Raw genomic sequence first — 27,839 nt, 5'->3', positions numbered from 1 at the left:
TCTGATTCTAACCACACCTACATGTTGGATGCCCTGGGGGCAAGCAGATAAACTTAAAACTTTCATTTTTGGGTGAACTATCCCTTTAAGATTTTCTTAACATACATTCTCAAGAAAAAGGAATGCAACACAATAAGTGAACTTTTAGTGGGAAAAAAAACAAATCTACGGTCAGCAAATAATTAATTTATATGGTTTCAGATGTAAGGGGCGAACTGAACTTCATTATAGCTGTAATCATGTGAATGTCCTGAAGCTATTGTTGAGTAAGTTAGGTGCGCTATCTGCTGGTCAGTTCGAGAAGCTTTTGTTTGTTTCCTGAGGCCCGCTCTTAAACACTTCAGTTGTTAGTTCACAAACTAATTCAACGGTCTCCGCTTCATTCCTTGTATAATAACGTACGTGGCACTTGCGTAAATTACAGTTCAAATCTTTGTTTTTAGCCCATTTCTCAAGCCCACCTTGTGTCGCACGCATCAGGGATTCAGCAACACAGTCCTGGATCCAGCTTCTCCCGGCGGAGCCGCGGTGGTGTGTTTGTTTTGCGAGTGTGTAAATTAGCCGTAATTCGTTTGCTCAGTAATGACGTGGGAGAGAGCTAATTGGGGCAGTGTTGATGGGTGCGTAAATGAGTCTCTGGTGTGATATGCTAATGAGACCCTGATTCTCTAACTCTCCCTGATCAACCAGCAGACATAGGTGATGAATATATAATTTTGTTCACAAACATATAAACAAACGTCTATGGCGGCTTTTACTTTAAGTTTAGAATGAAAACGACACATTTTTAATTTTTCATGTGCTTTTATTTCAAGCAATTGAACTTGATATACCGACAAAGAAGAAAAAAGCTTTTATACGATATTAGCCCGATTACACTAACACAGGGGTTCTCAAACCTCTCCATGAAGTACCCCCAGCACGGCACGTTTTGTATGTCTCCCTATATCTGACACACCCACTTCAGGTCTTGCAGTCTCCACTGATGAGCTGATGAGTTGAATCAGGTGTGATAGATGAGGGAGACATACAAAATGAGCAGGGTAGGGGGTACTCCAGGACAGGTTTGAGAACCACTGCACTAACACAAAACAGTACCAGTATTACCATAGTTGTTTGTTTTTGGAAGTACCATGTAAATAACATGAGCAAGGGATATCACTGAGTACAATGGTATTATATAGTAGCACCACGGTACTTTTTGTAAGAGTCAAAAGTAAAAATGCAGAGGAAAAGACAGCATAATGACAATTTCATTCTAAATCAATCATTAAAATTTTTTTTTATTGCTTTTCTGACAATCTCATGATGCCGTCTGACAGCCGTCTTTAGGGTATCTTCATGGTTGTGTTCACTTCTTCGCTTCTTCCTTTTCTGTTATGACTGAAGAGAAAACAATATTAGCTACATTAGGAAATAATACAGAGGGTTGAGGGTTAAGCTACAAACTAAAGTCAGTCATTTTAAATGCTACAAGTGAGTGGCATCACAACATTATAATGTACGGTATGATAGATTTGGGCTTTGTTAAGATTACATTTAACAGTGTAATAATTTGAAATTGTTGGTGTTTTTAATGAGTAACATTAAGTGAGGCAAATGTCATTTAAATATAAACATAGGGGAAATGAGCATGCACAATTAAATATCCAATATCAGCAGATATTGTGCATCCCTAAACATTATGTCACAGTCAGAGTTACACACTGGAGATGATGGAGATTTTTGGCCATACCTCGAACCTCCAGCTTGCACTCCACTTCATCCTGTCCTAGGTCATTGATGGCTCTGCATGTATACTTCCCTCCATCAAACAAGCTGGGCTTACGGATGTTTAAAGTCAGCACACCCTGGTTATTCTGCATGAGATACTTTGGATTCTCTCCAATAATCATCTTATTTTTCATCCATATAATCTTTGGCTGGGAGGAGAACAAAAGAGAATAAGAAAGAGAGTGCATTGTTGCTTAATGGGCTTGAAAGCGACTGCATGGGTGAATGGGGTTTTTTATAGTCAGGCACTATACCAACACTTACTTTTGGGTGCCCACGGACAGCACAGCTGATGGCAGCGCTGTAACCTGCGATAACAGACCTGTCCACGAGAGGTGTGATGAACTTAGGAGAGCTGCACATATCTTTTTCCTTGTAGGGTTGCTGTTTTTGTTTAAGACCTAAGAGAAAGGAAATAGATTACACATTACAAGTTTCGCTTCAGCAGAGACACTTGGCCAATAATCTTCATGTAAAACAACGTTCAGTGTTTCAAGATTAATTTTTAAACCACCAGTATGTAATGTAGGTACCAGTTTTGGTGATGGCAGCTGTGTTTTTGCTGATGCCAGCATCATCACTCATGCCACAGATGTTCTCGCTGAACACACGGAAGGTGTACTCGTTCCCCATCACCAGATCAGACACGGTACAACTAGGTCTGCGATTGTGTTCAAGAACCATGAACCACTCCTAACATACAGATTTGTAGTTAAACAGCCATACAAATAAAGAACATCTGCTGTTTTTGGCCTTGTAGATACAAACCTTTCTCTATTCACTACTGGTTAGGATATCTCCTGAAGCTGATGTGTTTCCTGTGCTACTTCTTTTCAAAAAATACTTAAAATAAATTTTAAAATATATAAAAATAAATTGTATTTGAGAATAAGAACACAAATGTTGCTTTGTCAATAAATGTAATATTTTTACATATATAATATTTTATTTTCCAAGATATAAGGTATTAATTATTTATCCATACTTTAGGCTACATACAACAGTTCAGGTGTTTATTTATTGATTTGAAGCATATAACAGCCAGAAATATTTGGTGTAGGTTAGTCAAAATTAGACTTCAAGTTCGGTAAACCATTCCTCATGGTGTTAACTTTGTGCAGAAGGAGACGAAAACAATCCTCTAAACTGTTGTAAACACACAAACCACTATAATGGCATTGCATGTTGTAGCATTAAGATTAGATAAGTGTTCACATACTGTTGGCCAATACAGTAGGTAGCTGGTTTACCTTGGTTTTCAAGTCGGCCTTTTGGATGGTATAGCCAGTGATCTCACAGTTGCCATTATCTTTTGGAGGCTTCCACTCCAAAGCAGCATTGAAACCCCAAACATCAGTTACAGTGACAGCAATTGGAGGCCCAGGCTTGTCTGTGAGAACAGGAAAAGGAAAGGAAAAGAAAAAAAAAAAGACTGTAGGTATTACTGTAGAGCTTGACACCAATACACTGTCCTAATTTTAACCAAGAGACTAATTAACGTGCGCTAAACGGAGAAGAGTCTACAAGTGAGTGAGCAGAGGAATGATAAGAATGAAAGACGAAGAAAATGAGGGAGAAGAGTAAAAGAGGGTGAGTACATGAGCGTGAGGTAAGGATAGTGAGATCAAGCTAAAAAAATTTAAAAAAAGATTGAAAGCAAGAGAGTTGGAGTTTGCGGCTGGGAGCGGTTGGCATTAATCCTGGGCAGGCTGCTGGGATGCTGGCAGCAAACTGTGACTAAATGGCTGTCTGGCTCATCTGAAGGGTTTTGCACTCTCATTAGTTTACCTCCCAGCGGGAACACAGAGTGAGTGTCCCCTAATCCTATCCTAATCCCGTTCAACACCAGGAATAATCCAAAGAACACCCCACAGAATAATCCCTGCAAGCGAACTGACCTATGACATCCTCTATTTTGGTGAAAGAGTAAGTGTTTAATATGAAACCTTTCTGACAGTTTAGGAGTTGGAAATTCAGCGTCACTTCTGAAAGTGATCCTCAAACACTTTCCACGGGTTAACAAAATTAACCTGACTCACACTTCACTTTGCAGTGAAATGAACCTTTTGAACTGTGCAGTTTAATCCTTTAATTTTATGTCATCGCTGTATTTGTGGCCCTAGTGATGTCGATAATCTCCACAAATGAAACTGTAGCATCTTCAACACCCTTAAATAAACTTTAAAAAACTAGGAATGGCTCACCTAGATTTTTTTTCCACATCTATTTTTCTAGACTGTTAGCAAGGTAAAACTCTCTATCTTTAAATTCACATTTATATGATCATTAATCCATCGCCAGTATATCCATACACATCGTGACGGATGTCTTTGGCCAACGCATCACATCTCCTGCTGTTTTTGAGCATCCTGCCATGAGCGTTCCACTTTTTCATCTCCTTGCGCTTCCTGTTTCTACCCAAATGGTCTTATCAAAACAAAGTGATCAAAATGTAAAATTCTTACAAAAAACATATCACAAGATCCCTGCATTCTGTTCTAAGCAAGAACAAGTCTAATGTAAAGGCCCCCTAAAAAGTGTGTTCTGAATGCTAAGCCAGCTTAAATATACATGGCTTTCAGTTAAGACTTGTTAGTCAATCTAATCATTCAGGCAAACCACGACTCTGTAACTCTTGAATTTGAAATTATGTTGTTGTGCATATCCCAACCAAGTCATTTTGTTGACACTAACCTACAATCTGGATCTCGAGAGTGACTTTCTCCTCCATGTTCTCAATCTGCACGGAAAGGGTGTACTGGCCAGAGTGCTCTCTGGCCGCCTGCCTGATGAACAGGATGGTGTCCACATCACTTGTGCGGATATTCACCAGCTTTGTGTCTAGAGGTGCGCCATCCTTGAGCCAGGTCACCACCGGACGCGGTTTGCCCTGATAGCAGATGACATGGTGTAAGTCGATAATTTGAGATGCTGCAAAGACCAGCGACTGAACAGAAAAGTAGCACTACACAAGTACAGAGCAGAAGAAAGTACGTGCATGACTGACCTGGAAGGGAATGACAAGGTTGACCTTCTCACCCACTCGTTTGATGTACTTAGTCCTAAGCTGCCGAGGGAGGCGGATTTTAGGACGCTCTGAGAGAGGAGATTGAGAGAGGAAAAAGACAGAAGAAAACATGCTGAAAATGACAACAGACAGTGGGGTGTTTTATACTTCATGTTCAATGCGTCACAGACAAGTGTGTTGTGTCAAATCTGTGTAGTTAAAATGGAAATTCTGTCATCATTTACTCAAGAAGATATGTGGAAAAATGTCCACACAATGAAAGTTAGTTATGTCCAATGTTGTTTTGTTGTGTTAATTTTTTTTGGAAGACACTTTTTTTTTTTTTTTTATTAAAAATGATTGTATATTGGCAAAAAATGTCATTTTGTGAGTTTTCAGGAATTTGAAATGGACTAAATTCCATGAACTTCCAATTTGATTCCTAAGAATGTGTTGTATGTTGTTCGTGTGCAAGTATGCATGTGTGCGAGTCTCACCGACAATCTCCCGAATGGTGACAGCTTGCGCCATCACAGCCGGAGAGCTACGACCAGCGATGTTCACAGCTGTCACCCTGAACAGCATCTTCTCTCCAACGGGCAACCCTCTGACCCTGTAACTATTCTTCTCAACAGGGGTCTCGTTGGCCTGCACCCACTCAGTGGCTGTGAGTTCCACCAGGAGCAAAGTAAGCGGCAAACCGACAAGATATGTAAACATGTCAAAAAATGATCAAAAACGATTACTTCACTGTGATGTTTTGAAACTGAGACGGCACTCTATGTCAGCTCTATAGCAAAGGCCACCGTGTGCCTCACCTCCCTCAATGCAATATTCAATGATGTACCCATCAATGCCACCAGCTCCAATTCTTTCTGGGGGGAGCCATTTTAGAGCACAGGTACCATCTGTAACATCTTCCACGGTCAGGCGTGTTGGTTCACTAGTTGGTGCTATGAAAGAGCAGGAAAACCAAGAGAATGAATGCTGAATGAATTGAAATGAACTGAACAGAAGAAGTAAAATAAACTGATAAGTTATAGCAGACAGTCTGATGAGGAACTAACCAATGGGCATGAAGGGTTTGGAGCTGGCGCTGGGTTGGGAGATGCCAATACCGTTAACAGCAAATACCCTCATCTCATATAACACACCCTCAATCATCTTCTTAGCCTCATATGTTGTGGACTCATAAATGTCAAAGTTCAGCCTTGTCCACCTGGAAGAGCCCTTCTTCTTTCTCTCCATTAGGTAACCTTGAAAGTACACCAAAATTTTAAGTGGTATCCCACACATGTATTAATATAATCCGTAACCTAATTAAATATTTTATGGGTATATTTCAAAAAAGCAAAACTGACAACATATTACAAGGATGTAATATTGGACATCAAGGATGTCAAGTTCGAGACAAACACGTGGCGAGGATCTGTTTTACCTTTCACAGGAACGCCACCGTCAAATTTGGGTGGATCCCACTGGATGGAAGCACTGTCCTCTCCCACTGCAGTGCATTTCACATTCTCAGGTGGATCAGGCACATCTGAACACAGCACGGAAAAAGTACCGGCGTGAAGAGTTGTAATGAAGAGATTTGACAAAGCAGCTAATAAGCACAGAAAGAGAGGGTTGCAGATGGTTAACATGCATAAACTCACCAACGATCTTAACCATGATATCAGCCTTGTCCTCTCCTGCTGGGTTTGTTACAGTGATATGATAGAGGCCCTCGTCGGATCTTTCTGCCCCTTCAATAACAAAGCAGCTCAGGTTCTTCCTGGTCTCCACTCTCACACGCCCTTCAGCTTCAGAGATCTCCTGCATCATACAAACGTCGTGCTTTGAATGAAGCAAGCTGATATACTGGAGATTTCATTGATTTTTGATAAACTTGAGAAAATGTTCCTGCTGGAAAGACCAGCATGAATTTCCATGCTGGTTTTGAGTTGGTCTAGGTGTTCACCAGCAAAATCTGAGTCACTGGGCTCACCAGCATGGTCCTTCTGGGTAAGCTGGTTGACTCTTGATGGTTAAGGTAGGGTGGTAGAGACACAATTCAAAATACAACATATGCTGGTGACCAGCACTGCTGGGCTTTTCAGCAGGGTTTTCTCACTGAATCTGATATGAAAACAAGCCCATATGTGTTGTTGGCTTTGTATAAGATGAGAGTATGTGACAATCTGCCAGCAAGCTCTCACCGTATCTCCTTTTTTCCAGCTCACAGTGGGAGGGGGCTCCCCTGTAATGTCAACATCAAACCGGAGCTTGTTTCCTGCTACGACGATAATGGTGTTTTTGTTGACAAAGCTGCCAGTGGTGTCCAGGTGGATTTTGGGTGGTTCTGGATGATAAAAGAAAGAATTGTGGCATTAAAAAAAACTGTCGCCCTTGCACAAACTATATCGTTAGATTTATCGATGCAGATAAGACATTTACCTTGACGAGGAACATAATCAATCTTGATCTCTGTGGATACAAAATTATAGAGCTAGATGAACGTTGAAATTTAAAATTGGATTTAAAAAAACTCTGATTCTCTCTCTTACCCAAGAAGTTGAGTTTGGCAGAAAGAGAAAGAGCATAACCATCTGGTACAAAGGTGTAATCTCCTGCATCTTCAGGCTTCACGTCATCTATCACCAGCTTGTGAGTCCTGAGATACCAGGATTAAAAATGTTACCACATCATAAGAAGTGTATACCACAATATTTTTACCCAAAAAGCAATGAACACACTACCGAAAGAACACAATTCTTTCAGTAAGAAAGAGCATAATGGATATTTCTACAACTAATCTGTTTTAGCGTCCTGGCATAAAACAATATTGGTCAGGTCAAGGACGAGGAGAGCTTACTTATGCATGAATCGATAAGGGTGGCTGTAAGTGGACCGATATACCTGCCAATGTGTGTCATTTTGATGCGGTTGCTGGGAGTGACCTCCACCCCGTCCTTAAACCACTTGCCAGTCACTTTCTCATCTGACACTTCACACTTGAAGACAGCCTGTTCTGCTGCCTTCAGTGTCAGATCAGCTATACTCTGCAAAACCTCCAGTTCCTTCTCTATAATAGAGAAAAAAAGAAGAGAAAAGAGGACAATGGGGCAATTAATACTAAAAATAAATACAGAAACATAACTGAAATATCAGCCAAATTGTGGAAGGACTAAGAAGGGAGAATTGTCATTTTACTCTATCAAAAGAAGTACCTTCTACTTCCAGCTCTGCCTTGGACTCCCCCCCACTAGTGTACACATAGTATGTTCCAATGTCCTCTGCGGTTGCCTCATTGATGATGAGCCAGTGCTTTGTACCATCTTTCTTAAAGCGATACTTTCCATCTCGGCTCAGTTCCACGCCATCCTTCATCCTGAGAGAGATGAAGAGAGACAGAGAAGGACAAAGATGGAATTAATGTTCATAAGAAACTGAGGTAGGCAATCTATGCCAAGATTACTGAAGATAAAATAAGAAAGAGAGTGGAACTAGTACAAAGAGAACATGCATTGGGGGAAAAAAAACAGGATGGAAAAATGAAGAGCAAGAGAAAAGATAGTTTTTGTCCAGGCCTTTTATACAGCAGAAAACGATCTTGAAATATACTTATGATACTCATACTGTTTTGAGAAGATTGATTCTACTAGAGTTTTCATCATTTATTTAGCATCTTAAACTTCAAAGTGGAAAAAAGAACACTGTGAAGAGTATGAGGATGGACATTTTTTTTCCATCTGTTTGTCTGAACTTGAGCAGAAATCTCGAAAAGCACAAGCAGTCACAGACAGTGCTCAGCCACATTACTCATTTAAACAGAGAGAGGTAATGACAGAGAAAGTCAGCTAGTCAGCTAGTGATGTATTAAGTATTTTAATTTGTACAGTTGATCAATTTATTTGTAGGCCTGTTGCTGACCAATTGGCCAGGTAAGTGATGCCAGCTTGATTCAGTATCTCACCATTTCACATTGGCTCCCTCATCAGACACTTCAACCTCAAACTCCACCTTCTCCCCAACCACCACATGGATGTCATCCAACATCTTAGTGATGGTGACAGGTGGTTCTGTTCATATAAACACACCAATAAGTGGTTATTATATTCAACGAACAATATATAAAATGAACAACATTTTCATCAAAGTACAGAGGAGCTTCTGGGGCTGATGGCAGCTACAATGCCACATATCCATGAAGAAATAAGACAAAAATGATACAAGAACAAAAACAAGACAGAAAAAAAGACTTGGCTCAAAAAAAAAAAACATGGCTCAAGTAAAAAGAAAGGTAAGGACGGACAGCATAGACAGTTTTAAAATAATCAATAGGCAGATAGCTTCCACTCAGGACAGTCAGGACACAGGACAGCTACTGATTAGCAGACAGAACAAATGAATTTACAAAAAGGGGGTTTGCTAATGATGCCAGTGATGATGACGATGAAGATGGTGATGACGATAATGACAGTGTACCTTGGACGAAGACCTCAGTGAAACTCTTCTCCTCTCCAACCACACATTCATACGCGGCATCATCAGCGAGGGTGCACTTGTTAATAGTGAGCTTACGGATACCACCCACACTCTCAAAGATATATCTAACAGAAAGAGAGAAATTCAGCACAAACCTCATGTAAGGCATCGAGCATCAACCATCAATAGCGGTCATCAATGATGACCAGTGCACCTCTCAAAGTGCTATATGCAAGACTATTTATTCCAGTACTTTTGAACACAAACACAAAGGATCATACTTGGCTGAAGGTTTGATCTCCTGTCCATTTCTCAGCCATCTAACTTGAGCATTGGAGTCAGACAGCTCCACATTAAGCAGTATTTTCTTTCCTTTCTCCACAGAGTAAGCAGGACCCAACTTCTTTAGGAAAGCTTAAAACAGAAGCAGCACTAACATATTCAATCCATTACAATACTCGCCCGCCAATTCCAAATCTATTTTGCTTGGTTTATTAACAAAATTGCATATTAGGGTTGGATTCGACCCTTAGTATGTATGTATGTATGTATGTGTGTGTGAGGAACCATGACTTGGTACATTCTTCATGTGTCTCACCATCGCTCTTTTTGGGCTCCACCTTCTTCATCTTCTTAAGTCTTTTGAGCAGACCCCTGAGATCAGTGATGCCATACTGAAAGGCGATCTTCTCATAGTCACATGGCTTGGCATTTTTCAGGATCTCCCACACATCCACATCAATCTCAGGCTCCTCCTTCTGCTTCCTCTCTCTGAGGTACATGGAATCCAAAAATATGGTTAATCTTCATATTTGGTTGAGATTGACTGTTTTTATGTTGAGTCCTAGGGACCCCAGTGATGTTGTGTTTCCTTCAAATTCTAACGTTTATATGACCTACTCAAAACCAAGTATGCAGATATTAATGAAGCTGCTCTGTTGTATCATGCAGGATGCATACATATTTTAGAAATTTGACTTATCCAAATTTCTCAGACCCCAGACAGAACTAATGGTTAAGGTTAAAACCTATATTAAACTTCTACAGTGAATAAATGACACCATTAATTATAATAAGGCATTAATAAAAATATATATATATTATATTATAATAATATAATATTATATTATATTATAATAATAATATGGTGTCATTTACTATGCATGTAATTTAAAGAAAGCATGATGGTCAAAGTGAAAGTGAAGAACTCCAACATAAAGTAAACAGGGTAAGAAGAAAAAAACATGTAGAACATCTTCCAAACCTTTTCTTGAGTAAACCACTGAAGTCCAGTTCACCTGCATCCTCTCCTGCATCTCCCCTACAGGTGACAGAAGGTAATTGAACAAGAAAATGAAAAATATACAATTAGGAGTACATCATATTTATAATAAATACAGTTTACTGTATACTAGAAACTCACATAACAGACGCTTACACACTCTTAAAAATAAAGTTTCTTGTCATCTATGGCTTCATGAAGAAAATCCTTTAACATCCATGGAACCTTTCCATTGCACAAAAGTTTTCGTTAGATTATTAAAATGATCTTCACAAAAAAAAAAAAAAGGCATCGCTGTGAATAACCCCTTTTGGAACCTTACCTGAATTTATCAAGGATACATGCAGCATCTAAACGGACATTTACATTACATTTACATGAATTTGGCAGACAGTTTTGTCTGAAATGACTAACATTGCATTGAAGATATACATTTTATTAGTTCATGCATTCCCTGGGAGTCAAACCTATGACCTTGGGATTGCTAGTATCATGTTCTACTGTTTGAGGAGCTCGAAGAGAAGATCAAGGAGCCTGGCTCAATCCTAGGGCTAAACATCGACCTCCCGGAGCTGGACCTGGAGCCAAACTCTCAGACACATCTCTCAATCAGTCCATGAGATTATTACTGCTCAGAAGAGCAGCTTCTGGCAACAGACAGCTCCCTCAATGATATGCAAGAGTGTCATATAATCTTGCTTGTATGAACATGAGAAGCATGAGCAGCTAAATCTGTGTATACACTTACAGCAACATCTAAACAAAGTCAAACTGACAATATGAATAAAAATCCTTCCAAACAAAGACCATAAATATTTTGGAGTGTGCTAAAACAATGTGACATCAAGACATCAACCAGTTACTAATGAGTAAGAGACCAACAGACACACAAACAAACTTACGATCGTTTGAACGCCTCCAAAATGTTTGTTTGCTGTGTCTCTTCAGCAGCTGAAGGAGCAGATGAAATACATGATGATGAGATGATGAGAAACTGTGAGTGTTTGATTTGCTCCACAATCTGATTACTATCACAGCCAATAAATGTGTCATGCTGATTTACTGAGTGCTTTGAAACTAACAAGGGAGGATCTAATCAGCAAAATACCTAATGAATAATGAATCAGCTCTAGACTTACAGTAACATTAGCACACACACACACACACACACCAGGCGTGTTAACTGACTTTAATCATCTGAAAACTACATTAAATGCATTATAAATGTCCTACATCAGGTGTTTCAAACTGTAATTACTAGCCAGATTCAGTGATCACACGAAAATTTGTGAATCTATTTGTAATCAGATTCTGTAAAAATGTTCTTTTAATTTACCCATAATTGCATTATGTCCTACCTTCAACGGAGATATCAAAAGTGCAGCTGTCACACTTGTCTTTGGAAGTGACCTCACAACGATAACCTCCTGCATCTCCATCCACAACCTTAACAATGGTCAGCTCATAGGTGTATATCTGGCAAGAAATCAAGAAATATAAATGTTAACTCTGATCTGTAATGAACAAATCTCAAATAAAGCACACTGTTTTTCACACACCTTGGTGTTCCTATCGTAGCTTTCTTTGAACTGCAGGTGTTTTCCAGCCTTGCTGCCTAGATCCATCCATTTCCCCTTCAACCACTTCATAGTAGGCTTCCTCAGCATCTGAGAGGAGTCCACCTTAGCCACAAACGTGACATTTTTCCCTGTTACAAATAAAATGATATGAATAAACACTGCTGAGCTTTCGATATAGCATTATTTATGTGAATATATTAAGCAATATCACACAAGCAAGAGTGCTATTGTTATGAATATAGGATATTTTTAGCACAGTTGTGTTTCTGATATTGGTTGCATTCTTACAGTTCAAATTTAAAAAGCAGGATTCACACTCACTTGCATATTTCTTAATGATTCATTGATTTTTTTTATTATACAAAAAGCACAAACATATTGATTTATTTTTGCTTTTAGTATAATAAAAAAAAACATAAATCATTAAGAAGTATGCAAGTGAGAGTAGATCCTGCTTTTTTCATTTGAAGTTATTAGGTTTTTTTCAAAGTGTTGGTTGAGTGCAGTGATTTAGCATATTTTTGATTACAACAGTTCAATAAATAAGAAGTTACATTATAGCCACAATGTTGCCAGTTACCTTGTGTATTGTTTCTCCATCAATGGAATTATTTCCATAATAAGCCAATGATGATTAGCTGTTGCACATCTCTGAGCAACACACAATGGTAGCATTTGGTTCCAGAATTAACTGGTGTTTATGATTTGTTTATTAATATATTTGCTTGTTTCATTCCTGAACAAACCAGGGTTTTGAAGGAATTTATTGAATGAATCAATCAATGACCCACTCATAATGACAAGCACTTGCTTCATTCCTGAACAAATCAGTGTTTTGAAGGAATTTATTGAATGAATCAATCAATGACCCACTCATAATGACAAGCACTTGCTTCATTCCTGAACAAATCAGTGTTTTGAAGGAATTTATTGAATGAATCGATCAATGACCCACTCATAATGACAAGCGCTTGCTTCAATCCTGAACAAATCAGTGATTTGAACGAATTGGTTAAGTAAATGATTCAATGACTCATTTATAAACACAAACATTCTTAATGAATCAGTGTTCTGAACAAATTGACTGAAAAAATGATAGAAAAACAGTCACCACCTACTGGTGTAACAATTTAATCTGCAGGAGTCACTAAAAACCCACTACTAATGCACAGACTAAGAGCCTTGAAAGAAATAATACAGCACACAAATCTTGGAGGGAATTCAGCAGTGCAGCTGCGGAGAGTTCAGAATCTCACCTTTAATGGCAGTGACAGTCTGAGGCTTCTCCACAAACAGGCCACTTATCTGAGACATCTGAGGCTCTTCTCCTGGGACATGTTCTACCGGCAGAGTCAGAGAAACAGTGTAAACTGATATGAACTGCTGAAAGCCTACATTAATGGACACAAAGACAGGCTATAGTCAACCAGGATTGATAACAGTGAATCTTTCATGATATTTACGGTTCACACTCTAAAAAAAATGCTGGGATGTTTCAACCCAACTTTGGTAAAATATGGACTAACCCAACTTTTGGGTTAAAAATGTAATGTAAAAATTTAACCCAATGGTTGGGTTAGTCCATATTTGACCCAAAGTTGGGTTGAAACAACCCAGCATTTTTTAGAGTGATATTGACATGTGAGCAGCCTGGTGTAAAGCTTCTTTAAAACATTTAGCACCATCTAACAAAACACTATTTGTGTTAAAACCTTTAACACCATCTCACAAACTATTGACTATTTACTGTCACCTTTCAACCCTTCCAGATCTATAAACTTACAGTTCACCCAAAAATAAAAATTCTGTCTTTTTTTTTTTCTTTCACCCTCATGTCTTTCCAAACTAGTATGGCTTTCTTTTCTCTGTGGAACATATTTTTTTCTGAGTAAATGATGACAGAATTTTCATTTTTATGTGAACTATCCTTTAAGGATCTGCACTGGGATGTGAAAGACACTTACACAATTTCCTTTTGCATGAGAGATAACATTTTTTTTCTCATGTATATGTCACTGACAATACATGCTAAAGGATTTGTGTGTCTTACCATCCTCAGGCAATTCTGTATCAAAGAAAAAGAGAGAAAACAGATTGAAAGAAACCATTAGGAAGTTATATATGGCATGACATTATGGCTCTTTTAAGACTGACCTTTTAAGAGGCATTCATGTAAACACATACTGTACATACTAACACACATACATGTAGAAACTGATGTCCTTCTGTTTTTCAGAATGAAGAAAGTGCATAGCCATTAATTAAGTTATTTTCTTCACTATCCAGTCAATAACAATCAACTTCAGTGTCCTGCAAACCATTATAATCATAGTGGTACTGATGGGTGGGTGTTTTTTTTTTGGTTGATGCTGGTTAAAATCGAGTTAATTGGATGGCTGATTATTTAAAAAGATCAGGCCCAGATGATGTCATGCATTTCCATAAAGCCAGAGAACAAAAGCTTCACTCTCTGTTTTATGTTTATGCAAGTTAATTTGATAAACTGAACAAGGATGAAAAGTCACAGTGCAATGCATAGTTTGGCTCATATTCAAAATTTGTTTGCATAAGGCTCTCTTAACCAACCATCCTATTTTCTGAAGATGATTTACCCAGATACACTTAACCCAGATAAGACAGATGTAGAAGTAGTTTAACTCTAATGTCAGCCACTAAACATGTACACTGTGAAACTTCTGGTCCAGCTCTGGGTGTCCAAATCTCATATTGCTAAATGTCCTGACCCTCACACTCGCACACGTCAGTGCTGGATCTCATACACAGATCCAAATATTTCCAATAGTGAAACTTTCAGAGGGACAATCACTTCAGAGTATCAGTATACTGCATAACCTTGGCTTCTTAAACGGTCACCACATTTCTAAAAAGGTTCCAAGAGGTTAAAATAAAACAAGGTTGCAAGATATCAAGATGATGTCTGTCATGGTAAATGTAACAAATTAATTTATAAAAAATACATTTTGTAAAATTGCCAGTGATTGAAATAAAATCTTTTGGTTTATGCACACTAGCACACATTGATATATACCCAATCTAAGTATATATCCAAGTATAATTTTCTCAAATTAAACTTATTTGATCTAAACTACAATTAAAGGGATAATTTAAGGTGCTGTAAACAATTTTAGTCACAGCTAACCTTTAAGGAACCAAAGCGAACATCTAATGTATAATAATTTACTACTTATGTGCTTACTATTTATATATATAAAAGTAAAAATAAAATCTGTCAGGTAATAGGGATTTTTTTTAGCACTTTTTCATTTGCCTAAAACCACTTACAGCACCTGTAAGGGCTAAAATATTTATAACATACTCATCTGGATGCTTTGGCGAAACTTAATTTGAATATACAGCAGAGATTGTTTTCTATTATAGTGAGTCTCAAAAAATAATATGGCCGTTAAAAGACAGAGCACTATTCAGTGACCAATGAACTGACATGAATGAAAACTTGCTGGTATTCGCCAAAGCAATCTCTGATTTCAAACCACTTGTTTGCTTTTTGGTCTTGTTTTGGCCAGTCAGAACCCCTGTGACAGACCCTGTGGACCACCGACAGAGACAGTGACTGACATTTGGTCACATGCACAGTCACGGGAAAGGAACTTGCATATTGACAAATAAGCACACACACACAGCGAGCCAAAAGGAGTGTTTCTTTCCCTTACCGTCGCAGCCCTCATCATCTAAATTTAAAGAAACAATGGAAGCATAATGAGGTTAAGGCAGCACATACAGAGAGACGGGTTAAACACTAACACTGTAATACACAACATCCCAGCGTCTTGTTTCTGAATCTAGAGCTGGAGAGAAAGTGAAAACAGAACTGGACAAATAAAAGGATAGCTGCATACCTGTCAAACACTGTCAGCAGTTTTGAATATTAGATTTGATTAGAATATGTGTATTCGATTTAGAATATGTGATCTGTTTTGATAGTTAGTTGTAATGCAATGATAGTTACTGTTTGGGGTCACTGTAGGCTGCATATACAGTATGTATAAATTTGTACAAATCCGCACTGAAATGTAAATCCTAAGCACATCTGATTTGAAAAAGTGCACATGTTGACACCACATTACACTGTTTACAGATCTCACCCTTCACCCTAGGCTTTGGCTCTCCTCCAGAGGAAACGATCTGTACCCCAGTGCAGTGTTCGTTTTATGACACCAAATTCATTCAAACATGAACCGAGTACTGCAAACACGTACCATATATGCACATGCTTAGTGTTCATTCTCGCATTGCGCTACATTAATATAATAGCTCACAATCAGGTTCAGCGCACATATTCAAAGGAATGCATATATACACTAGTAAATGCATATAAACACACATACAAACAGAGGCGGACTTAATCATTAGGCAAAGGTAGGCGACCGCCTTGTGCCCCCAAAGGCCAAGGGCCCCGTAAAATGCTTTTTATATGCGAGATACGCGCAAGTGGTTGCTCTGGTGTTCATTACCACGACAACCGTCTGTGCGTCCGCGTTGAACGTGCTTCATAGCAAAAGTAGGGCGATGTAGAAAATGGGGACGGAATCCCGGAATCTATTCATAAAAACGGATTTTACTGTGTAACGCGGAATGTGGCGGAATGAACGGCGCAGACGCGCGTTTCGTTTGCTATTTATGCACCCGCAACGCTCGCGGTTGTCGTCTGTAGTAGCTAAATAGTATTTTTTTCCCATTTAATATTCACATACACTAGTCCATATCGCGGTTTTGATTGAAGTGCACTGAATTGCATTTGATTTATTCATTCAATATTTGACCAATTCCGTGACATTACTCGTTACACAGTAAACTTCTGTTGTGTAGCATTTTGAATGTACAAAAATTAAAGGGTTTGTTTAATTTTCATTGGAATAAAAGATAGAATCATGTTTTTCCTTCATTTGATTACCAGAAAAATTTAAATACACAACACAGAATATCTAAAAAAATATCTAAAATTTAAATTTCATGGGGCCCTATTCAATTAAGTTGTTTCCATGAATTCAATTAATTAGATATGTTTTTGATTAAACCATTAAAATGGAATACAGAAAAATTAAAATGGAAATCGCAGAATTTGGGCCCTAAGAATGTAATTTTTGTTAAACTTTTAATAGGCCTAAATTGCTGCTAAATTAAACAAGTTTCATGATTTTAATTAATTAGACACATTTTTTGTTAAAATTTAATATAATCATCCAGAAAAATGGAATACAAAAAAATTTAAACGAAAAAATTAAACTTAGGCTAATTTGGGAAAAATAAAACGGATTTCATAGGGCCCTACAGATATCATGCATCTGAAGCTATAATTTTAATACTAAGCAACAGTGCATATTATATAGGGCATTTTTTTTTTTTTTTTTATGAAAATTTTATGTGTCACTTTCCACACAGGCACACTTCATGTTTGCTTGAAATAATCCTTAAGCATGTAAATTTATAATTTCCTTCAGTTTAATTTAAATGTGCAATTAAAATAAATAAATGTATATTTTAAAGTTTAGAATTAGACAATTGCATAGTGAAAATTACTTCAAAGCACCACGATGAAGTGATGCGAACAAGGGATTTACAACATTAAAGAAATCTTTTATTTATAACATGTACATGAACAATCTAAAAGATTGGGGGCACGGTCGTGCAGCAGCGAGCAACAGTGAAAGAAACCTCAAGGTTGTAAATGAGTGAAATTGTATAGGTCCCCATTCCTGTATTTTGCCTGGGGCCCCCAAATCACTAAATCCGCCCCTGCATACAAATATACCTTCATAAAGACTAAAGCCCTTACCTCCAAAGGCTCTTTGAAAATATTATAAGGGTCACTCTATACCCGCAGTGGCACTTAAAAAGGAACCAATAACATCACTGACAAATAAATTTTTTTTTAAGATTAAAACATTGTTTTCTAGAAAAACTGTGCTTACTGCAGTCTCACATTTTGCCATTTAAATGCTAGTGACAGCATCTCCCACTGCAATTGGAAAATTACATGATTTTAAATGCATGCAGCACAGCAATAAGTTTCTCTAATATTATTTATGTAGGTAAAAACATATACTGTAATTTATGTACACTATTATGTAGATACAGAAGAGTAAATAAATATGGTTCTGCATGTATACATAGTTAAATTCAAATTTATTACTACCGGCTGCGCTTCTATTTACAAAGGCAGGAGTTAAGTCAACCATGCATATTATTAAGTCTTTATGCATTATGCATATTTGATGAAAAATTATATTGTTGTTCAACTAAGCTATGCACTACATATATGTGTCAATATGTAAAATTATTCAAAGTTCACTGCTAGTTGGTTTCAGGTATGATTCATGCATTTGCTGTATTTAAATATTAATTAGAACAGGTTAAATTAATATATTATTCAGCACACCTCTCTCTTAATCCTAACCCCTTGCAGAGCCCTAGCACACACTAACCACCATAACACACACACACACACACACACACTCAAAGCTCATCTGTAGAAGCAAAGCTACCCCCTTGTACGCCTGACAGACTGAATGAAGACAAATGGCGTTCATGACAAGATTCAGAACAGGTGACCCACCTTCGGCAGGCTTATCTGTGAAAAAAAGATGCTGAGAGTGAGTCTGACTGCTTTTAAATTATTCATTTCATCAAACAGATTATGAATATTTAGTAGAGTAAAGAGATGCAAGAACAAACCAGCAGGTGGAGCTTCCACCTTCTCGCCCTTGGCACCTGAAAGAAATGAAATTTATAATCACAGTATTCAAAAGGGGTCATGTTAAAGTGCAAGTCAAAACTGTTAATCTCATATTAGTTTTGTTAGATGAATATACAGTATATACATATGTAAACCATGAAACTGTCTGAGCAGGTAAACAGTGAAAAATTGTACTCAGACCAGAATCAGAACAATAAATAAATGCATAAACACTGATTATATATGCGCATACATCCTCATAACAAAACACTTCTGAGTTGGCCAAATCTATTTTCAAGGCTGTGCGTATCCCAAATTTTATTTTTTTATTTCTTTTACAGTCTATGGAGTGAAGGCAGAAAGTATTTTGGAGTGCAGGCATCTGAGCCTCTCCTCTGTCCATTCCACTGGTCAATAGTAGGTGTAAACAGCTTTGCTACATCGTGCCACCGTCACCTTCCAAGTCACAATCTTGGCCTCGAATTGACTCAGGACCTGGAAGGAGTGGTTGGACCTTCACTCTTTAGTGTTAAGGATATGAGACACCGCACCTGGCCTTGGCCCTGAGGGTCAGATTGCATGATCTGCTTGCATACCGAAGTACCAACACGTCTATTTTTGATTAGGTTTGTCTTTCAGATTGCAATATGTTAATGGGGCTCAGGCACTTCTGGTATATCTCCTCGTCCCCGAGGAGGAGTGGGATGCAGCAATCCAGCGATTTATAAATGCTTCCCCCATCTCAGGATCTAAGGAGCTGGCTAAGATGTCCACCCAAAAAAGGACAGAGCACCGGGTTCACCAGACAACTGAAGGTCATGACTATACACAAACAGGGACCTGAAACAACTCTACTGGGAAATGCTCAAATGCTCTGAGCAGTTCTCACATTACCCATGATGAATTGATCTGGCAGTGTTAATTTGCTTGGCTAAAATCTTTGCTGAAGTGGAGGACTCTGTCAGCTTTTCATTAAAATGGCACTTTCCTCTTAAATCCATCGCTAACACCACTGCAATGCTGGGCATGAAGCTTGCTGTCGCTATGGAAACCAATATAATTCTCATGCTCTCATCGGTTGAACTCAAATAAACATCCATTAATCATCTTTTATTTCCTTGGTAAAATTCAGCTGATCTTGCTGGTGAGGATTTGAGCATCCAAAGCATACTGGACATTTACTCACACACAGTTTTGCAAAAGCAATATCCTAAAATGTGTAATTGTTGTTATTAGGCAAAAAACAAACAAAAAAAAAAACTTAAAATTGTTTTTTGTTGTTTAAAATAAAGCTGAAATTAAATATAAATATTATATGAAAAACTTAAATGAAAATTAGAAATGTGCCTTGGCAGCTAACTAAAATAGATGACATATAAAATAAGTAACAATACTAATAATACTACACATACAACTGAAATTAAAGCTAAGCAGAAATACAAATAATAATATTAATATTAATAATAATAATAATAAACACGACAAAAGCACATAAATAAATTACTAAAACTTTTCAGTTAAACAAACTGAAAATATAAAAATTAATTCTATTTCAAAATAGTAATAAATATTATTATAGTATAAAAATGAGACTAAAATATCACTGTGCTATATTGAGGCAGATAACTTTTCCTAATGATATTTTTTCTACCTAAATTCTCCTGGGCTCCTGATCTCCTACTCAACTCAACTGTTGGCTCTTCTCTGGTTTCCAGTCGTCAGCACTCTCTCCATCTTGCTAGACCTGGTCCCTGTCACTGCTATATACAGCCACAGCACTAAAAACTAATAGACACTCACTCACATTCAACACAAACACACACACATTCTAAAAGTGTGTGAGGTAAGACTAAAAGTGTGTGTGAGGTAAGAAGTCAAATGGAGGTCAGGGTAGCCCTAATGCTAATGCTAAAACACTAATGCACAGAGGTGTACAGTACTGGAGACTTAAAGGGGTCATATGATGCGATTTCAATTTTTCCTTTCTCTTTGGAGTGTTGCAAGCTCTTGGTGCATAAAGAAGATCTGTAAAGTTGCAAAGACTAAAGTCTCAAAGCCAAAGAGATATTCTTTATAAAAGTTCAGAGTCAGCCACACCTACCTAAAACGGCTCGTTCTAACACGCCCCCACATATCTACCTCACTATGTGGGAAGATTTGCATAACGCCGCCCAAATGTGCACGCAAAGAAAGAAGGCGTAACGTTTATTCTCTGTAGTATTGTTGACGCTGCAGCCATGTCGTGAAGACGCTGTGTGCTTCGTTGTGAAAGCGAAACTACTTTGTTTGGTCTTCCAAAAGAGGACGATATCCGTTTCGTCATGCCTAGAGCTGATCTGTGCTGGTCGCTGAGGAAATACATCAACTTTCACCATGGACGAAGCAGAGTCCAGCCCGGGGTCGTCACATGTGGTTGCCGCTCATTTGTCGCATCCGCCGGGCGCGCCGTTCTCGACCACGCCGCCTCAGCTCACTCTATCCCGGCCTCAGCGCACGCTAATGTAATTTCTCATTTGTAATGGGTTTTTGTCTCGTTGCTCCGGCCGGACACGGCATCAACAGTATGTGAGGGGCGTAACATTTTCGTCTCACGCTTGAGGTATTCGGCCAATCACAACGCATTGGATAGCTGGCCAATCACAGCACACCTCGCTTTTTCAGACCGATGAGCTTTGGCATTTCAGAAAGGCGGGGCATAGAGGAAAAACAATAATGTACAGTATGTGGAAAATAACGTGTTTTTTGAACTTTAAACTGCATAAACACATTTCATTACACCAAATACACAAAATAATGTATTTTTAGCAACATCATATGACCCCTTTAACCACCTTCACAGCAGCAGTGTTATTATTGTTAACTAAAACCTAAACTAAAACTATTAAAATAATTTTGGTAACTGTTGAAATAAAATAAAATATAAATATTATGAAAAACGTATATATATATATATATATATAAACAATAACAAGCACATAAAAATTACTAAAAGAAACTAAAATTAACAAAAAAAAGTACTAAGAGAAATTAAAAATCTAAATATTAATAATGTTATAATAGTATGTGAATAATACTAAAATTACACTGCACAGCAATTTCTTACTTTATTTCCCTCTCATTTTTATTATTTTTCTTTGAAAGGGACATACATGGTTAACAATAATATGGAAGTCTATTTGCAAGCCTGTTTCCCCTTCCTCTAAATAAATAAATTACAACTTTAAAATCTCACAATCTAACTGTATTTCTTCGCAACTGTGACAACGTGACTTTATCTCAAAATGACCTTTTTTTTATTTTTTTGTACACTGAGGGAGGCAGAAATGGGCTTTGCTAGGATAAAGAACGAGAGCCAGACAGAGATCATATGGTCAGTGAGATGGACTGAATTTAATGTGATCATATTAAATTAGCATGGAGAAGACTCGGATATCTAAAAGTACGCTTCAAAAACAACATATGAGAAAAGTGTAAACAAGTGGTCTAATGCCCTCTCGTCTCCTATGCCTCTCTCTGTGTCGATAATGTGAATCCATTTCCATAAATATAACATCTACGATTACATATATCTCCATCCTCACATACTTCACATATAGGCTGGACAATATTTCAGCTTTTATGTCGCTATTAATTTCTGTCTGATCCAAACGTGGAAGGCCCTACATTGCTAATCCACGGTTGTTTCAGAGACGCCACCCCCACTGGCCCCTGGGTCACACAGCTATTCTGAAACCTAGCAAAACAACCACACAATGCCCTGAAATTGAGAGCAGGTTAAAATCTAGCATCAGCATTTGAACTATCGTATTCGTGGCTGCACTCAGAATTTGCTCACTTTAGTTACATTAGCCTACAGCACTAGTATTCTCTCCTTCACTTTGCTGACAAATCACTCTCTACTCTGAGTTCCTCTCTCTCTCTCGTCGCTTCTTCACTCTGTTTGGCCGACTAACCGCTGTGGAATGTTCACGAAGCTAATCTCTTATGACATTTACTTCACTACTTCTCTTTCAAAATACAGATGCGATCAAGGACAATTCAGTTGTCTAAAAACAAACAAGAGAGCATGTCATATAATAACACACACACAGCTGATTTCAACCATTTTGACAGGCCAGTGGGGGAAGACACTCTCAGACACATCTCGGGATGTGATAACTGAAAGCAGGGGCCTCACTCTGAGTGGCCTTGAGTTAACATGTCGACCCACACCACCCTGTGTTAATGTCGACAAATGCCCTACATATATCAGCACATATATACTTCCAATGCACTCCGACTTGTCACATACAGTGTTACACAAACAAAACCTGAAAGGATGTCTGAGTGTTTTAGAGTCAGGTTCAAATGTGTTTCTAGTGTGACTAATACAAAAAAAAACTGTGATCTCTGTCCTTCGAAAGCACAGCCTACTGTTATTTATCATATACTGCCAATCCAATCCCAAATTAATGTTTTAAACTGTCAACAAATTAGGTACAAAATTGAGTACAAAATGTACAATAATGAATATCGGTAATCGTTACAATTAAAATGCATTTATTTAAAACATCTTGGGTTTTGGTTCATGATCTCAAACTTTTCAACAAGCTAAAAGGAACCAGTGTAGTCAGATGTATGAATAAATTACTTCTTTTATTGAATCAAAAACAAAGTGCAAATGGAGTAGTTCTAGTCACAAACAAATGACTCTTATGAGCCGATTCTTTTAGTGAATCATTCACAAACTTTCAAAACACTTTCATGGGTGTTTATGGGAGTAACTGAAGTGCCCATAAGTTTATAATAGCATTCATTGCTTTATACAACAAATGCAATTAGTAATTAGTTAATGAGTAAATAATTAATTAGTAATTGATCTGCTTATGTACTAGTTTAGAAAGATCCCAACATAATTTCCAACATATGAGAGATCATTTATTATGTCTAAATGGACATTATAAATGGAAATTCGCCAATGTTAATCGATCAAAGCGAATTGGAATTTAATCAAATGCTTGTAAAATGGAAACAAACTGAATCTGAAATCTGTATTGATATCCAGTTCTGGTCTGGGTCTTGCAGGGTCTGTGGTCCAGTTGCAACAAACCCATTAAGTTAAGAAAACCCTAATTCTTTTATTTGCAGGGGTTTTCCTAATGGAAGGAGTTGGCTGCTGGCCTTGACTTCAACTCTGATGCTGAAGGAATATAATGAATTCCTTTTAAACTTCAATTTCAGGATAAACAGACTCCGATGGCAACAGCCTAGTGATATATGTAGTGTTTCTAAGGATCCCCCCCCCCCCAGGCTTCATTCAGCTCCTCAGATCCAGATTGAAAGCAGCTATTTTTACAAGCGGGTGTGTGATGGAGTGTCTTTGGCATTTGGAGTGGATACAAGTGTGGGGTGGGTCGGCCGCACATGATGAAGTTTCCCTGTTTTATGAGGATGGAGAGAGTGATTATTTTGGCAGCGAGAGGAAACACTTAAGAGAAACGCTACCATATCTGCGTGACAGCACTGATGATTTGAGTTATGGATGTAGATCGTAAATCTCTTTCCTACATATATGGAAAGATGAGGTGGTGAGCATAAAGATGAAGATTGGGGAGATGGTGACGCAGAATCAGTTTGATCATGATCATCTGATCTGAGAAAAAATAAATAAACTGGTTGCTGTAGATCATGCTGTGCATGTAATCACAACCTATATAATTTGTAAAAATAGTTTTAGTTTTACATGAATACCACGTCAGCCGATTCAACAAAAATATTTACATGAGCTGAAGTTCAAAACATGATTTAAGATAAAACATTTAATCAAAATGATTCTCTTGCCCTATATTTATGAAGTAAAGACAGGCTATCATATAAAATAAATGTCAAAAGGTGTGGTTTATGGTGTGATGATGCTGAGATGAATTATGGCCTCTTTACTTTCTGACAGTGATATCTTTCTCTCTTCCACTCTCAGGATAACACATTGCATTTTTAATAAACCAAGCAAAGTTGTAACTGAACTTGTCAGCCAGTGATCATCATGCATTAAGGAAAAGAGCAGATTAGATATTTTAACTCTTTTTGTTTTTTATGGGGAGCAAGTTTTTGAAGACGGAGAGATGATAAAGACTTTTCATACATATGTATTTATTTTTAATCAAATGTAAAGGATAGTTTACATTCATAATCTCTTAACAGAAAATGTTTAAAATATGTATGTATAATGTTGTTTTTTTATTTTCTAATAAAATAGAATTACATGTGTGAAAAATGTCAAATTAATAATATATATTTTAAAATAAATATTAAATATAAACAAATTAAAAATTTCAAAATAAAAATAAAAAATTAAACAATTAAAACTGTAAAAAAGTAAACAAATTTGAAAATTAGTTTAAAATGTTTTAAAGTTTGCAAGGCATAAAAATACTTGTAACATATCACTGACTGAACAGAGCAAGCAACTGTTCAGTCAAATGTCTATTACTTACAATACTCATGCAATTTACACAATGTGAATGTTGCTTCTACATAAATGGAAATGGTTTATACTGTGGGTGCTGAGATTTTGGGTGGTGAAGGAAAGGATGATGATTTAACAGAGATAAATACATACAAATTAGCACAGTGGTTTTGTAGGGGCGCGCGAGGAGATTTACCTTCCTGCAGAGTTTAGTTCAAATCTAATCAAATACTCATGAACCAGCTAATCAAGGTCACTGGGTTCTCTTGAATATTTCATGATTCCAGATCTCCTGGAGGAAGACTGAAAGAATGGTTTGTGGAATATGCAACAGGGTTTATGAATATAGTCATGCAACGATATTAGTTCATGCACTACATATCCCATTACGGTTAAGTTGGAGGACATATTCTAAAACGCACAAAACATGAGCGCTCCTACATCTGTGTGTGATCCATCATGAAGGAGACGCATGCCAAGGAGTGTATTGTGATGTTAACGGGTATGAGGTAATGCTACACTACACCAGCTGGAAATGAGACATTGAATGTTAAGACACCTATCACTCCCTGTCAATGTATATGTGTGTGTGCGTGTGTTTTAGGGGGTTGGGGGGGTGGGACTACTCAGCTATATTTTCAGGTATACGAAACCTCCCTTTGGAGATGCCCAAGGTTGCCCTCAGTTGGAAAAACTATTTTTACATCAAATAAAGTTGTACAAAAATATGCATCAAATTATATGGAAAAATTGCATAATGTATATAGAAAGAATTTATTATCATCATTATTATTATTTATTTATTTTTTAGCAATTTCTCCCTGATAAAATATCATGGAGATAGGCAAAAGAAATATGTACATTTGTTTATATTGATTATTTAAAATCATTTTAAGGCATCTTGCAGCCCCCTTGGAGGCGTGCTGAGGCCCTCTAGTTGGTACCGGCCCATGGTTGAGAACCACTGATACATGGTTAAGTACATATTTGTGTGTGTGAGTCAAAAAAAAGAGGATGGAGCAAGAATATGTCCATTTTGGATCACAGAGTTCACAGAGAGTCTTGAACTCTGTGATCCAGAGATTTGTCTTTCTGCTCTGTGTTGTGGTGAAAATAGGGAGATTTGGGAAAAGGGAGCACCATAATAATGACATTTCAGATGGCAAATAAGAGGCTTAACCTTCCCTAATACTCAATACTCCGGGTGTTTCATTAGCAGGGTTACAGGGAGCCGAACTCTTGTTGTCCTGCCAGGACAGAAATGACATATATTGTCACAGAAGATGCTTAAACAGCACAAGCAAATAATCATTTTAGGACGTTTTAGAAGTCCGAAGGAATCCTTCACTCATCTCAAACTGTCACAGGCCAGACATTTGACTAGTATGGTAAAGCTTGGATATTATATTAGACTCTTTGTGAAGTAATTTATATTAATGTGACATATCACTTTATTTCAGCCCCAATCCAATATTAATGCAAATGCACAATTTATAGTGCACAGCCTTGACCCCACTATTACAGTACTACTATCATTACAGAGTATCTATAATCATGGAGCAATATGCAGAGGCACACATCTCCGGACACTTCTCCACTGTCAACATGCCCATTTGTAAAATCACATACCCTCCTAAAAGCTGCTCAAGGCCACGGGGCTATTCTGGAAGCTGTTTATTAAGGAATCGTGGTCCTTGCCAGTCACTATGGCTTCAGGAGATCCAGACAGACTTTATCGTCACAGTTTCCCCACTCAGAGCAAAGTGGCCTGTGTATGTGACTGGGGGACTTGAGTGGATGGTGGTAAATGTGATCTTTAAAGAGCAATAAACTAAAAGAGGGGCGTCGTGTGTGGTCTGAAGTGTGAAGGTTGGATAAATGAGAAAATGAAAAAGGGACAGATACAAGATAGACAAGAGAAAAAGCATGTTACGCTCCAATGAAATGATCCCGTTATTTGACCCTCTTATGTCATGCTCTCAGACTGGGATTAACACAAAGTCATGGGACTGAGTTAGAAGGAAAAACTGAATTGTAACCGAGACCAGGCAGATCTCAAGAAGGGATGGTGACATAAGACCAAAGACACTGAACTGACCTCGTTTTTTTTAAAAGGGTTGTGCTCAGGAGACAGAGCCATTTGTTTGCTAAATATGTGCCCTGATGTAGAATACTGAACATTATAGAACAGTTTAATGTGTAAAGAAAAAGACTGAAAAAAATTAATAAAATAAACATTGCTTTTATTTTTAAACATCTGCTTTTTTTCCCCAAGGAATATTAGCCAATATGCATTCCCGCATTACTCTCTATACATTTTAACGGGTTATATACATAGAAAATTATAATTAAAAATGTACTGCTATTGAAATTATAATATGATGTTTTCACTATGTAGTTTTCTTTTTTAAACTGCTCATACAGACTTTTCATTTGTATCTGCATTTTCTGATTAGCCCTATTATACTGGTCAAATAATTTTTATACATTTGTTTTTTAGTCATTTTAACAAATAAAAAAATAATATTAATTACAATAATATTTTAGTTTTAATTACTTTTTTATAT

General features: G+C 37.5%; 1 protein-coding gene across 4 annotated transcripts in view; it reads right to left on the bottom strand.

Annotated features, from left to right (window-relative positions):
* Positions 1-1,119: 1,119 nt before the first annotated feature.
* mybpc2a (myosin binding protein Ca) overlaps positions 1,120-27,839 on the bottom strand; it is a 28,741-nt gene continuing 2,021 nt past the window's right edge. The window contains exons 2-31 of one of the 4 annotated variants that reach the window (XM_016248956.1): positions 18,827-18,862; positions 18,708-18,722; positions 15,805-15,822; positions 14,163-14,177; positions 13,369-13,452; positions 12,092-12,240; positions 11,891-12,008; positions 11,435-11,483; positions 10,515-10,571; positions 9,849-10,021; positions 9,532-9,664; positions 9,251-9,375; positions 8,739-8,844; positions 7,993-8,153; positions 7,682-7,847; positions 7,330-7,436; positions 7,220-7,249; positions 6,982-7,124; positions 6,439-6,598; positions 6,219-6,323; positions 5,848-6,036; positions 5,599-5,733; positions 5,278-5,445; positions 4,781-4,869; positions 4,468-4,663; positions 3,024-3,163; positions 2,307-2,466; positions 2,038-2,174; positions 1,736-1,922; positions 1,120-1,383 (exon numbers count right to left, since the gene is read on the bottom strand). In XM_016248956.1, the coding sequence (XP_016104442.1) occupies positions 1,352-1,383; positions 1,736-1,922; positions 2,038-2,174; positions 2,307-2,466; positions 3,024-3,163; positions 4,468-4,663; positions 4,781-4,869; positions 5,278-5,445; positions 5,599-5,733; positions 5,848-6,036; positions 6,219-6,323; positions 6,439-6,598; positions 6,982-7,124; positions 7,220-7,249; positions 7,330-7,436; positions 7,682-7,847; positions 7,993-8,153; positions 8,739-8,844; positions 9,251-9,375; positions 9,532-9,664; positions 9,849-10,021; positions 10,515-10,571; positions 11,435-11,483; positions 11,891-12,008; positions 12,092-12,240; positions 13,369-13,452; positions 14,163-14,177; positions 15,805-15,822; positions 18,708-18,722; positions 18,827-18,862 (3,383 nt within the window). In that variant the 3' untranslated portion in view covers positions 1,120-1,351. The remainder of the gene's footprint in view (positions 1,384-1,735; positions 1,923-2,037; positions 2,175-2,306; positions 2,467-3,023; positions 3,164-4,467; positions 4,664-4,780; positions 4,870-5,277; positions 5,446-5,598; positions 5,734-5,847; positions 6,037-6,218; positions 6,324-6,438; positions 6,599-6,981; positions 7,125-7,219; positions 7,250-7,329; positions 7,437-7,681; positions 7,848-7,992; positions 8,154-8,738; positions 8,845-9,250; positions 9,376-9,531; positions 9,665-9,848; positions 10,022-10,514; positions 10,572-11,434; positions 11,484-11,890; positions 12,009-12,091; positions 12,241-13,368; positions 13,453-14,162; positions 14,178-15,804; positions 15,823-18,707; positions 18,723-18,826; positions 18,863-27,839) is intronic. The other 3 variants (XM_016248957.1, XM_016248958.1, XM_016248959.1) reach the window with 3 other exon arrangements.

This window comes from Sinocyclocheilus grahami, unplaced genomic scaffold (assembly GCF_001515645.1).
Source record: "Sinocyclocheilus grahami isolate Dianchi unplaced genomic scaffold, SAMN03320097.WGS_v1.1 scaffold901.1, whole genome shotgun sequence".
NCBI classification, from domain to species: Eukaryota; Metazoa; Chordata; class Actinopteri; order Cypriniformes; family Cyprinidae; genus Sinocyclocheilus; species Sinocyclocheilus grahami.
The sequence above is the reverse complement of the archived record's forward strand: the minus strand, read 5'-3'. Positions and strand labels throughout refer to the sequence as shown.